Genomic DNA, 13890 nt, shown 5'->3' on the forward strand with positions numbered 1-13890 from the left:
CTGATTCTCCTGGGTTAAAACATTGCAGCTATTGCACACTGTCATGACTGATGCTGTATTTTTAGATCAAATGCACTTTAATTGTGTGAGCTTTTAAGAAGCTCTTGGACAAGGTAATCTGCAAGGTGCTTTGAAATGGCCTTTCATCTTATTAATTCAGTTGAGTTGAACACAACAAAATAAGAATGTGCAGGCACCTTTTACATCTGCTGTGCAGCTGCCTTCTACCTTAAGCAGCATTCTGTAAATCTGTCAGTACCTGAAGTGTGTCGTGCATCACCCTGGTGGGATTTGTCAGGTGATCCTGGTGTGCACTGCAGGGAGAGCCATCGTCTGCCATCAAGGAAAGCTCAGATTCCCCTCCAGTGCAAGTGTATGATCACCACTGATGTCAGTTCAAGTCACCTACATACCAAGACAATACAGTGGTTTTCTCATAGACAGGAGCAGGAGAAAGTGGCCCATCCACAAACCAGCCCCAAGCTCTGAAGTTATCTCCTGAAGAAGCAGCAGCTGTTCTTTATTCTTTATTCTTTATTCTTTATTCTTTATTCTTTATTCTTTATTCTTTATTCTTTATTCTTTATTCTTTATTCTTTATTCTTTATTCTTTATTCTTTATTCTTTACACTTTATTCTTGCATCTAGTTCCTCAGTCTGCTCATTTAATTAAACCAGAAATGGCCTTCCTTCCAGTTGATTCAGCTGCTGTACATATGCTCTGCTTATCCCAGAGCACATACAGCGACAGATTTGGAAGACACTGCCTTTTTGCATTTCCACCTACCAGGCTCTATCTTCTCGGGCTGGGAAGTGCTCTCTGTAGCTGCAGCCTCAGCTGGTGGAGGTGATGCCAGGTCTCACTGTGCCACAGACAGACATGTCAATAGCAGAATTACTTGCTTGTAGCAACAAAAAAGTTGGTCACAGCTCATAGGTTTTATAATGAGTTGGGAGGTGAAGAAAATCACCTGCACAATAGGCCAGAAGTGGAATATACTCTCAAATCCTTTGTGGTCAAGAGCTTGGTTTCAGGCAGTTTTTTCCACTTGCCGCTCAGTGCTGGGTGAGTGGTTTGATTCTGCTGAGCAGGGTGCTGCCCATGAAGATGGATTGGCTGTGCCAGAGGCTCCCAGCTTTTCCCAAACATTGTTTTCCTCTTTTTTCCTGTCAAAGGATGATGATCTGAGTAATGACCTCAAATATGCTGTTAGTGCCCTGAGGTGCACAGCTAAGCACAGCACCCAGTTTTACATTGTCACTGTTTATTTTTTTTACCTCATGATACCTTTTTGATCCTGCTTGAAGAGCAATGAGGGGGAAGAACATCCACAGTGATGTTGTGTGATGCTCCAGCAGCATTGCAGACCAAGGGCCCGCAGAGCCCGTGAGCTCACTGGCTGGTTGTAACGCAAGGCACTGCAGACTCAGAGGCTTTCACCAGCAAGGGTGTTATTGAACCTGCAGAGCAGCTGCAGTTGGTGGCCCCACATGGAAGGGAAACCCAGCCTGCCTGAGATTTCGAGATCAGGTTGGGTTTGAAGCTGTGGGTACAGTCTCCTTGAACATAGGCTGCTTTTTAACCTGAAGTCAGAAAGAAATAATGAACATGTCATGCCATTCCATACTATTTTTGCAATCACTGTCAGAGAAAGAATAAAGTGTTAAAGCTCATGTCTCAACTCTACCTTACTAGGTTTTTCCCCATTTGGTTGTAACTGTATTTCAGGGATGGCTCACAAGCAGTGGGATGCTCTAGTAATGCCACTGTCACTTTGTGCTTACTTTGTGGTAACTTTTAAGTGACATTTTTTCCATGTAATATCCCATCCCACGGGTGGAGGAACACATGGACAGCATGGACAGCATGGACAGAGCAGCAGGCTCTGGATTGCAGCAGCCCATGCAGCTGCTCCTGTGCATGGAAGGACACAAGACTTGGGATTTGGTGTTAGAGATCTCAGAGCGAGCACACACAAAATCCCATTCTGCTGCTGATGCTTCTTTACACAGTGATGGATAGAGTCTCTCTGCAGGCACCAATGTGTTTGCTTTCTAAAAAGCAAACTGTTATAAATGAAAATTTGTCCAGCCAAATCTAAAATGAAAAAAAAAAATATTTGCAATTAAATTCTATCTAGCCAGCCACAAGGTAAGAACAGAGCTGAGCCCGGGGTCAGCCCTGGGTGTGCAACAAAGAGGTCAGCCTCAGCAGAGGTTTTCCTCCATGCCCGCACACTTCCATCCTGGCACAAGCTGTTTTTATAGGGAAAATTCCGCCTGAGGCTAAGATTCCGACAGCCAGTCTTTTCTTCTATTCAGAGTCCATAGGTTAATAAGATTTTCTTTTTTGGTGATGAAGAAGAACAATTCAGTGTCAGGAGTTGTTGAATCCCTTGATGAAATTTAGGGAACTTGCATTCACATGTATCTGCCTGAGGATTTCCATGATACCCATCTCGGGTCGTTCACAATGATCAGCGCCTGGGGTGCTCCGGATCTCTCCAGACATGGCCCATCTCCTGGCCGAGCCACATCCTTTTACGTGTAAATCGCGTTTCAACATACACCAGGTTTCGCCTTCGAGGGTGGGGGGGAGTCCTAATACAAACGTGTATACTCCAACAATATCACATATATCTTACTAGAAATGGTGTGAATTATATCTACTACACATAACAAAACCAAGCTTGCTGATTAGTGTAGGCCATCTTTAATTTTCTCTGCACTCATTTCTGTACATTCTCATTTAATTCCTGTGCTATTATGCTGGGCTTTTACTGCTAAGTGCACTTAAATGTGACTGCAGCCATGTGAGAGAGGAACTCTCTTCTGTCCCTTTCTCCCTCTGTCCCTCTCCATCAAGGATCTCACTGCAGCTGAGTTCATACAGCCTCAGCTCCTGCCCAAACCTCCCAAACACCAGCAGCAATTCACAGCAGGGCCTCAGCACTCCCCCTCCAGGCTCCCTGGCTGTGGTGAGCCCAGGCCCACTCTTTTATTACCAGTCAGGCATGAGATTAGTCATTAATTGATTGTAGACAAGGCTTGCAGCTTTTGAGGTCCAAACCACTCCTGCATTTGATTTCTCTTCTGTGGTACAACAACACTGTGTGGGATAAGTTTCTTCCCCCCATTCTTCCATCATGGGAAGTCTTGATTGAGTGTGGGATGATTTGATGTGCTACTGCTATCATCTGGGTGAGAGCCTCCGGCTGGCCTGCCCTAAATCCCCCCTGGGTCTTCTCGGGCTGTTTCATGGCCTGTGACAACATGATGCTCTAGTAACAGACCTGTGGTGTTGATGGTGCTCCTTGGTTCTACACTGCTCATTCCTGGCTCTGCACTGGGGCTCCCTTGTGTGTGCAGCCACCACTGTTGATCCAGCTCCAAACTGTGCTCAGTATTAGTCAGCTACAGAGTAGTTAAATATCTCTGTTGCTTCTCTGTGCCCAAGAATGCCCTTGGACTCTCAGAGCTATGCCCAGGACTCAAGGTGATGTGTGGTGGCACTGGGCTGGGTGCAAGCATGGCTGATGAGGGAGAAGGGATTTTCAAAGGGGATTAATTTCATACTATGAAATCATGGCCCCAGGATAAGATTAGGGACATATCTTGTAGGCAGAAGTGATACCTTTCATTAACGGAAGAGATAAAGTTGAAAAAATCCCAAAGTTCAGGTGCGAGACGATATGATATTTCTGTGTTTCAGACAGTTTGTCATTGGCAATGAGAGCCAGTCAGGGTAGGGCTTACTGGAGTTCATGTGGGCTCCTTGCTCACCTATGGCCACTCAGTCATCTCCATCGAGCCCAGCCAGGCTGATGTGTGCAGACACATTTCTCACAGGAGTAAATGAAGTGGGATTGGTATTTAATAACTTTTCTCAGTGCAGTCACCAGTCAGCTTTTCTCAGCTGTTTTCCGGCTTAGTTCTGTAGGCAGTACTTTGGCTGTTTGTCCTTTCAGCAGGGTTTGCTGCAAGTCTGTTACTGCAGTGTCTCATTGCAGGAGCTCTCAGAGCAGACCAGAACCAGCTGCCTGGGGAGATGCAGGTTGTACACCAAGAACTTCCACCGACATGCCAGAGCCACAGGAGAACAGTTTTAATCACCACATTCCATTTACACCATGAAAACAATTCTTTTCCTTTGTTTTTCTGACCTTCCATCAGCTTCACAAACCAAGCAGGGTAGAGGTGGGTGAAAACAAACTCCTCTTGCTTACAGCTCTGACTGCCCAGAGTGACCCGTGGTGTGTAAAAGGATCGCTTGGCTCCTTTCTGGGTGAGGATACAAGAGAGCACAGTTGTTTACATCTCCATTCAGGTGATTAACGATTAAACAACAACAAAGCAAGGAGTTTGTGTGGCTCCATGAGCTGACCGTGCCTGTCTGAGCACATGCTGAAATAACCAGTTGCTTTGAGGGGCTGGCAAGCCCAGCAAACACAGGCTCCTTCCCCGAGTACAGCCCCAGAAAGGGACACAGTCTGGATGGGAGATGCTGGGGCATCTCCTGCCCTTTGTCATCCTCTCTCCTGGGGCAGCACTTTGACATTTGCTCAGGATTGTTGGTGCCTTGGGTCTCCTCTCATTCCCTTCCCCAGTCCCAGGGGCACAGCCCAACTCTACCCTATTCCCAGCTCCAGAGAGGCCAAGGAGGTGATGCTGGGAAAAGCAGAACAGGGCAAAGGTGGGAGCATAGAAAAAGAAGAAAGAAAAACTTTCTCCATATAACACAATACATTTAAATATAGTCTTTATGAAAGTATAATATATATTTTCACTTTTTTTTCAGATTCATTCCAGTAACCTTCATATTGTAAGTTCTTTACACGTTCAAACACATGAGTGATAGATTCCCATCTCAAGTTCAATCAATACTCTTAACCTCAAGAAAGTTACATTGTGGAATTGGACTTTCATCTTTACTGATGGAGTCTCAGGCTTTCCTGCTTAAATAAAATTGCCTTTAGCAAAGAACCTGCCTAACTGAGATAATGGAGATATTAAGGGATAGCAAAGCTGTGAGATTCACCAACTAATTTTGCAAAAAGAAAACAGAACATACACATTTCCCCCTTCTGTTGGAAACATTTCTTGTTTGTTTTCTAAACAAACATGTACACATTATAACCGGGAAATAATATTCTATTCAGCTTTAGGTTAAATGATATTTAATGTTGTAATGAATTTAAACAGAAACATATTGAAAAGGAATATAAAGGATTCAGTTCTGAAAATAAAAAATCCAAAAATTCCCAGACATGAGAGAGCTTGTGAAAAATAGCAAAATATATATGACCTTAGTTGGGGGCTAAGATGTACAGCTAACTTTATAATATCTGAGGTCAGGGCCCTAAGAAAAAAGCAGTATCACCACAAAGATGAACATCTGAAGAGGACATCTTGTCCACATCTGTGCCTGACAGTGGGACCAGTTATACCAGTGCCATTTCTGATAAGTGCTTGGCCAACCAGTCCCAAAAGATTACCAGGGTGGAGACTGTGCAGCCTCCCCAGGCAGTTCAGATCAGTATTTAACTACTGCTGGAAGGAGAAGGTTTGTTCAGAACCCTTCATCCCTGCCTGTGACTCCATACCTCTCTTCTGGTCCCATGCACAATAGGAAGAATTTATTCCTTCTTTCTCCATAGACACATTTTTTAATGTACCATTCTCATACCTCTCCCCAGCCTCCTTTCACCAAACTAAGCAATGCTAATGCCTTCAGCAGACCTGGGGGAGCTGTTTTCACATTGCCTCTCTTCACTCTGCAGTTTTTGAGCAAATTATTGGTTATAAGTTTTTGATGAAGCTTTACAGTTACACTGTAGAGAATACTTGGAAAACTATAAAGGCATCCCAAACAAAAAGCCCATTTGTGCAACCCAACATAAAGTTTGTTTTTGCAAAAGCATTTAATTATTTTTGCATTCAGATTGTGATTTATATTTCCAAACCTTTTCTGGCCTATTGCTTCCCATCCCCTCATTGTCTGTCTCTATTTGCACACTTGAGATATTCCTGCACAGTTAATAGGCAAAAATTCTATTCCTCCATCACTTCCCTGGTGGCTTATATAGGCTAACTTTCCTTATGCATAACTACTAATTTGTAATTGTGCTACATAATTAAAGGCAGAACCATTTTCTCAGAAGGAAAACTCGGAAATACCATTTAAAAGTATCTTGCATCAATTAATCATGTTCAATGTAGTCATGTTTACAGAACAGTGATTTAAAAAAAGGCCCTGTCAAATACTTTAGACTGTAACAGTATGAAATTTTCCAGGATAAAATGTAAATCTAGATTACTATGGCTGTAGTGAGCAGGGGAAAGTTACACCAAGGAAAGAGAAGGGCAAAAACCAAGGAAGAATTACAGGGGGAAAGATTGAATTTTTTAAGTTAGATACTAGAAATGAGATTATCACTTGCCTTGTCTGGAAGAATTTTTCTACTTTGTCACTGCACCACCCTCTTTTGTTCTTTCTTCCCTTGTACTTTCACGGATACCAAGGCACTGTGGTGGATTTTGAGTAGCTAAAAACTCCTACAGCACCACCTACCTAAAGTGCCTGTATTTCTCAGTTCTGCAATATTTATTTTGAGTATGCCAAAGAACCTATCCAATTTGCCCATTTTAGCCTTATACATCCCTGTTTCAGGGTTTCCTTCCCCCTTTCTTCACCACAAATGAAGATTTTAATTGCCATGGAGAGGTGCAGTGATCTACTCCTGTGCCTGAAGCCCAGGCCCAGGGCAGGCAGGAGACCCAGGGCTGCTAAGAAGCAGCAATTATTTAGGAGCATGTATAGCATTTGATTTCTCTGGTAAGAGTGACAATTGTGGTGCTGAGTTACTGGCTATAGGCCAGAGAGACCAAGCTCAAACCACCAGCTCTGACTGACCCTCTCAGAGCAAAGGCACTGGCTCTTAACTACAGGTCACAGTACTTTCCTTGCATAGGAGACAGTCAAACATGCAGAAGGGTGGGCAGAGCATGAAGTGGAAATATAAAAGTAGGACCACAGGAAAGAGGTTAACTGCTTTTCTCATTTTCCAAGTACACAGTATGATCCAAGTTTGAAAATGCCTACTCCTGTAAGCCTTTTAAAATTTAAATACTTGAGTGCATAGGAAAAGCCTACAAAAGATAAGAATCAGAGACAAAGCATTTAACATCCCACACATCTTTACAAAGTAACAGCATTTTTTCCCTTAGATAATCCATTTTACATTCCTAATTATTTTTACACTGTGTAAAATATGCCTGCATATTTTAAAAGTTTAGAGTGGCTTCTTGCAGAGATTAGACAAATATATACAAGACAAAAAATTTTTTTATTAAAATGTCAAATGCAAAATTAGAGGTTGTAAAACACCTTAATTAAAAAGAAGTATTTTAAACTGTGCAAAATTATGTAAAAAAGACTTTTGCTATTTCAGACTGAAAGAGATCAGACTTTTTAGGTTCAGGCTGAACAATTTTTGTGTTAAGAGGGGTTTAATACTTTATCAAGCAGAAGCCCTCAAGACTTGCACAATTTCAGCACCTGTGCTTGCAGTGAAGGGCTTAGTGGTCTGTGTGTGCATGTCTGAAAATTGTGCATGAACTTTAAAACAGTAACAGATCCATCTAGTCACTTCCAGAGTTATGGTGGTTTTTCTCTTGGGCAAATTGGCTTGAGAAGCAGTAAAGCTGGAAACATAATCAAAATCTCTATGTAGCTTGCTATGTTTATTCAAAACATCAGAAAGGGTAGAGGAATCTGCATGAAAGAGTTGTGCAGGTCACTGAACACCATGATAAAAGCAAATATTAATTTCTTGATTTCCTAATTTAAAAATCTTTACAGAAGAACCAAAGCTTTAGTTTTCACCTTACACACAAACACTTTTAATGATGTTTTCTACTAAAGTTATAGTGCTTCACTAAGAATACACCAGAATTTATTCACAATTACATGGCCTTTTACCTTTGGAGGTGAAGCTTTAAAATCAAGTCCACCATGGCAATGCCATTACTATCTCTCAGTGCCTGCTTCAGCCACTTCTACTTTCCTGTCTCTGGGCCAACACAGGCAGTAGCACTGCTAAGCTGTAAACTGGCTGAAAGCAAAGAAAAACCCCATGAGTTTTTCCAGCTGGATTAGCTTCCTGATCTAGTCACTGGATGGCAACACAATAAAAGGATGGGAAGTGATGTAGCATAGTTTGGCCAGGAGTCCACTAAGCAGCTAATTGTGGCTCTGACTGTCAGTGCAGGGATGGGTTTTAGCTTCATCAATCCAGCTAAAGGCCAGCTTGTTAGACAACGAGTTCAGATGGCCACTTACACACATGCAAAAGTAGCACACGTGGAGCAGATGACACGAGGTGATGCTGCAGGTAAAGGTTTTGACCAGAAGTAGATTACACCCTAGGCTAAGTTGTCTGTGTCAAAAGCAGAAGAATTAGAAAAAACAGTTTTGTTGCTATTTTTCAGAGGGAAAGCTGAAAAAGGGAATAGAGGAAAGAAAGGGGCATGAAAAATCTAATCACTTCTTTGACTATGTATTTTTTCTAAAACTAGAGATTACAGAAGTATTTTTTGCAAATACATTTCTATATCTTCCTCTGAAACTACAACATGCTAAGTCTCATGGTCCATCAATACACTGTTTTGCAGTTCAGCTTGCATTTTTCTGTACAAATGCTTTCTGGGTGACTTCATCCTTTGATTGTTCCTGTACAGAAGATCAAGTAAACCAAACTTGAAAGGCTGAAGTGGCCTGATCAGAAAGCTCACAAAAGCAAGAGAGTAGCTGCTATTATACAAACTACTTCATTGCTGCAATTTTATATCAGTGTGAAGCTTAGACATTGGATTCTGTAGTTACCTAAGAAAGTGGCTTATTTGTCTAACCAACACCTCATTTTAGTGCATTGCTGGGAGAGTAACATCATCTCCACACTTTGCTCCACAGAGAAAACTGGTTCTGAGAAGCTTTCTGCAGGCTCTCAGTAATGCTATTAAAGCTTGAAGTAGCAGGCATTCCAAGCCCTGGGAAACATGTAAAGCAGCAGGCCTTAAGATGACTGGAGTAGCTAAAATCCTTTAAATTATGGCTTTCATAGGGTTTTACATATTGCAGTGTGACATTCTGGACACAGCAAAGTGTAGCCACCTTCTCAGGGCAGCAAATGACAAATTATGTTGAGTATGGTGGTTATCTGAATAAAACACTATGATACCCACAAAACCTATCTCCTGGGGTTTGTTATCCTTACCTTCACTAAGGAATTCTAACTGCTGGGGCCTTTCAATGCAAATCCATTCTTTGGACACTGTCCTGGCTGCATCATTTGTGTGTACAAGTCCATCCTCTGCTGCATACTACAAACACAAGTTAAGACAGAAGCAATCAGAAGCCAAACTAGTGCAGAAAAGAGCCAGCAGCTGCTATGCAACCTTAACCTTTCTTAAAGTGCTGGGCAGATGTTGAAGTTCAGGCTGCAGAATTAGACATTCATAATGCTCCCACCACCATGGCATTAAGAGCAATTCAACAACAGAAACAACACTGAGGTAATCAGCTTTCCCTAGCAGCACAACACATGGGTACACACAGGATCTGTCCCCAGACTCTGGCAGCCCCAACTGGCTGACCTCAAGAGAGTGTCCCTGGAGACAAACACCTCCTGCACAGCCACACATGCCCAAATTCTTTGAAGGAAAGGTTAACATGCTCACTACTAAATAGATTTGCATAGACCACTTACTCCTAAAGTTGTGCTAATACTGAAAGAAAAGATGTCACTGGCTTCTCTTATTTACTCTATAATTTTATTAAAGTAAAAAAAAAAAAAAAAAAAAAAAAAAAAGAACTCCTCCAAGAGCTCATAGTTGTTGCTCAAAGCTATGTCAATAATTTTGTTTTATCTCCTGAGCATGGCATTAGGCACATAACCAGTTCCATTGCCATTTCAATGCTATTTCGTAGACCTGGGATAACCTCTCCAAACAACACTAGAGAGGTGGCTCCCAGATTACCTCTACTTCTGCTCTCCCAGTCCAAGGCAAGGAAAATATCACAAAAAAATTTCTACTGTCTCTATCAGTCTTCCCTTTGTGTCTTTACATCAGTGTTTCAGTCCTTAGCTGAGCTGGTATTCATGAAGACTCAGTTTAGCCCAAAGGCTACTGTCCTAAGATGCCTTGTGGAGGAGTCCTATACATAAGTCCTACAGTGTTAGCCTATATTCTACCTCCCTAAATTAAAGCTCATCTTGAGTGCCTCTGTGGCTTCCAAGCCCAGTAGATGCACTTGCCCCCAAGCATGTCCTCACCAGTTTTTCAGTCTTGACCTTACCAAGTTCCCATTATTTGCAAAGCCCTGAGCAATCCTTATGCAGCAAAGTATGGAAGGGAATAGTTTCATCACAGCAGGCAACAAGTAAATCCAGCAGACAAGCCATTCCTGGACACAATGTATAGATGTTTATAGCCTCCCTTCAGAGAAACCTCTTCAAGGTATTTCAGGAGTGAATGAAATTGACTGAGGTTTAGCACTGTGGCTTCTACAGGGAACAGCTGGCCATGTCTAGAAAGAAAGCTGCTTTTCCTTTTTCCACAGGAACTGCTTATAATGCTTGTTTATCCCCACAATGGCATTCCTGGGTACCTTTGTTACATCTTCCCTGGTGGTTCCACTAGATAGCAGAGATAGCCTGGTGCCAAGGACACCACCTGTAATAATTTTTGTCAATTTTGAACCTATTGTCAGAAAAAACAGCTGTAGGAACGTAAGACTTTAAGCTGTAGAGAACCATCTTCATGCAAACTTTCACAACACTTCCCACTAATAATTTCCTGCATGCCTTTACTGTTACATTAGTAGTCATACTAATCCCTAAAAAACTACTACCACAGTCAATACACCTTTATACTACTCATATCCTCAAACATAAGATCCAGCGGTCAGCTTATGACACTAATGAAGCCAAAATAAGTCTTCCCCCACCAGTGCACCATTCAGCTTTAGAACTTATAGCCATCACATGCTGTCTCCAACCTTTATTTTTTAATGTAGCTATAGAATAAGGATATGAATCCATGGCAGATATGCCCATCCACAGTTTGGATACAAATACATCTGGGGATTTAGCTCCCCACAGCTGCCAGCAAGGCAGCATTTGCTTCTATTTACTTATATCCCATGGACTGTTTAAACACAGCATCTTTTTGTGGTCACTGGCAACTGCCAGATATTAAAGGTTAGTGCCACAATGGGACAGGCTGGCCTTGTTTAAAAGCAATATTAATGCCATAATAATTTATTCAGAAGTAATAAAGAAAAATCTTTTCTTATGCTCAAAATATTCAATCTCTATATGTTAGAAACTTTTATATTCTTTTCAGGCCTTTCATTGCTTTTCTCAAAGGCTGTGTTACCTGCTCCGACTCCCTACGAGAAGGTAACATACGGACTGCTCCTGGCCAATTCTGTGTTTGCCCAGTCTGAGGGGTGACAACCCTCCAGAGGAACAGCAGCAAGTGATTTGGAGTGGTCATGTCTCCAGATGGAAAAGAAGTCAATAGAAGACCATGAAAACATAGTGGAAAGTGTCTAGGCAGGCATACAAGACAAGTATTTCAGCCTATATTCTCAAATGAAACAAGCCTCAGGAACAAATACTTGCATGTTTTACATCAGGCCAGACAGCATTTCTACAGTTGTTCTTACATCATTAATGTAATGATGCAGTGCAAGAGCTTGAACTCTTTTTATATCCCTCTAATTCTTGAAATCAAATATGATATGAAGCATTTCCCAATGCAAACATTTTTTCCTTGTGAACTGATCCCTCTTCTTGAATCTCATCAACAGGCAGATTGGATTTTTTCCAGTCAGTATTTCTGAAATTGTTGTATTCTCCAAAGAATCTCAGAATAAAAAAAATAAGTTTCAGAAATCAGTTTTGGATGCAAGAACAAGTTTTCACATGTTCTAAAGGTTGATGTTGGCATTCAAGCAGCATTTATACACCTCAAGGGATCCCAAATATTCATCACTAAAATATTATGTGGAAACATTGAGGCTCACTGTCTCTCCTGATTTCCTAACAAATTTTTCCATTATACATTTGCTTAACGGATACCAATATCCAGAAGGAAGCTGTGGTTTATATTACAACTGGGTGTGAGTTGGGAGCAGTCAGCATATGTAACCAAACAAGTTTTCAGATTTCTGCCAAGTATCTTGCAGGTCCATCAAGAGAACCACAAACATACCCAGCACTATTTGCACATAGGAACAAATATGTGCATAGACACCATCTAGAGGTTTCAGTTCTCTCCCTGCAGATTTTCTATCCCTATTTTTCCTTTAACTTTTTTTTAATCTGTAGTCCTGAATTTTTTTTGTTTGTGAAGTGTCTGCTTTGTGACAGATACTGACAATATCTTTTCATCAAGCTACTGATTAGCAGCTTCTATTAGTTTCAGTACTGTAAGACAGATCCTGATTGCAAGTTAGTCTTACTTCATATCCCTTACCCTAATAGCCAGAGGAGCACTAGCAGTCAGATTTATCCATTAGTGTTTCAAGATTCAGTTATTGCCCCTCTTTTCTAGGTCTAGGAAGCTCAGCAGACCCAGAACACCTCTGCCAGCAGCAGGAACAGAAAAAGTAAAGGATGCACACTACCAAGTGCCTTCAGAAAAACTCAAAAAACATTTGACAGATGATCCCAGACTTCAGTGAACAGCAGCTCTTTTCAGAAACTGGTAGGGATTTCCACATACTCCTTGGGCTGGTATGGCACATGACTATAAAGTGCAGGTATACACAAGCTTGCAGCATAATACCTATAGGGTTCACTACTGGAAAGCAGCCCATGAGGAAATGCAGCTTCCATATACAGCTTTTTTAGAAGTGGTTCATACAAAAGTGAATAGTAAATTTTGTGGTATAATCACCAAAGTTGAAAGTTTTAACACAGTACTTTGTTCACAAAAACCAACAAGACATGTTTGTATTAAAAGTATTTACACAGCCAGAATAATTTTCCTGGTCCAAGATTGGAATGTTTATCCATATTTAAAGAAAGAAAGGCTGCATAATTTGACAAATAGCAGAAGCAGGAGCACTAAACAATCAGGTCACCTGTTAATCAAATATAAACATTTAGATCCCTATGACTATATAATCATGGAGGAATATCGCAGATGGTATATTCATCAAGGTATATTTAATTTAAAAAAAGAAAAGCTTTCCGGTCCAAGAAGTCTTATTCCAAGATCAACCCAGCTCTGTCCCTGGAAACACCCTCCTTCAAAAAAAAAACCTGCCTTCCATCTGTCCCTGGAAACACAGCTCCTTCAATACAGATACCTTCCCCACTTTTAACCAGATAACCTGCTGCCCACTCTGCCTACTGAAATCAACTTCCCAGCTGGATAAGGTCATGGTAGCACAACAACAATAAGCAGGGGGAATGGATCCAGAAGCTCTGCCATGAAAGACTGCAATAGTCTGCCCTGGATAGTGCTGGGATTTTCAACACACCCCTGTAGGAGGCTGCTTCTGAGTACAGTGAAGCATCCAGCAATGTACCTTGGTGCCATGAATAACCTGAGATCATTGCAAATGTTCTAAAAAGCCACCTGCATGGATGACACACATGCCTTCAGGCACAACAGGCAGATCTTCCCACCACTGAACTGTGTTGTAAATAGGCAAAAGGAAAAACAATACTCATACTGATCTCTACAGCAAGCTTGCACAATTGTTGCTGTAACAATTAATCCCTCATAGAAATCCAATTGTTTTACTAGTTAGCAGAGAACAGTCAGAAGATGACAGAGCTGCTACCTGAAAATCAAGTAATTGAGTATATTAAG

At 41.5% G+C, this 13890-nt stretch overlaps 1 protein-coding gene across 1 annotated transcript in view; it reads right to left on the reverse strand.

The window, feature by feature from the left end:
• Positions 1 to 9290: 9290 nt before the first annotated feature.
• ESRP1 (epithelial splicing regulatory protein 1) overlaps positions 9291 to 13890 on the reverse strand; it is a 30850-nt gene continuing 26250 nt past the window's right edge. Inside the window, exon 14 of the mRNA XM_077785931.1 lies at positions 9291 to 9384. Coding sequence (XP_077642057.1) covers positions 9291 to 9384 — 94 coding nt within the window. The remainder of the gene's footprint in view (positions 9385 to 13890) is intronic.

Source organism: Lonchura striata, chromosome 1 (genome assembly GCF_046129695.1).
Source record: "Lonchura striata isolate bLonStr1 chromosome 1, bLonStr1.mat, whole genome shotgun sequence".
NCBI lineage: Eukaryota > Metazoa > Chordata > Aves > Passeriformes > Estrildidae > Lonchura > Lonchura striata.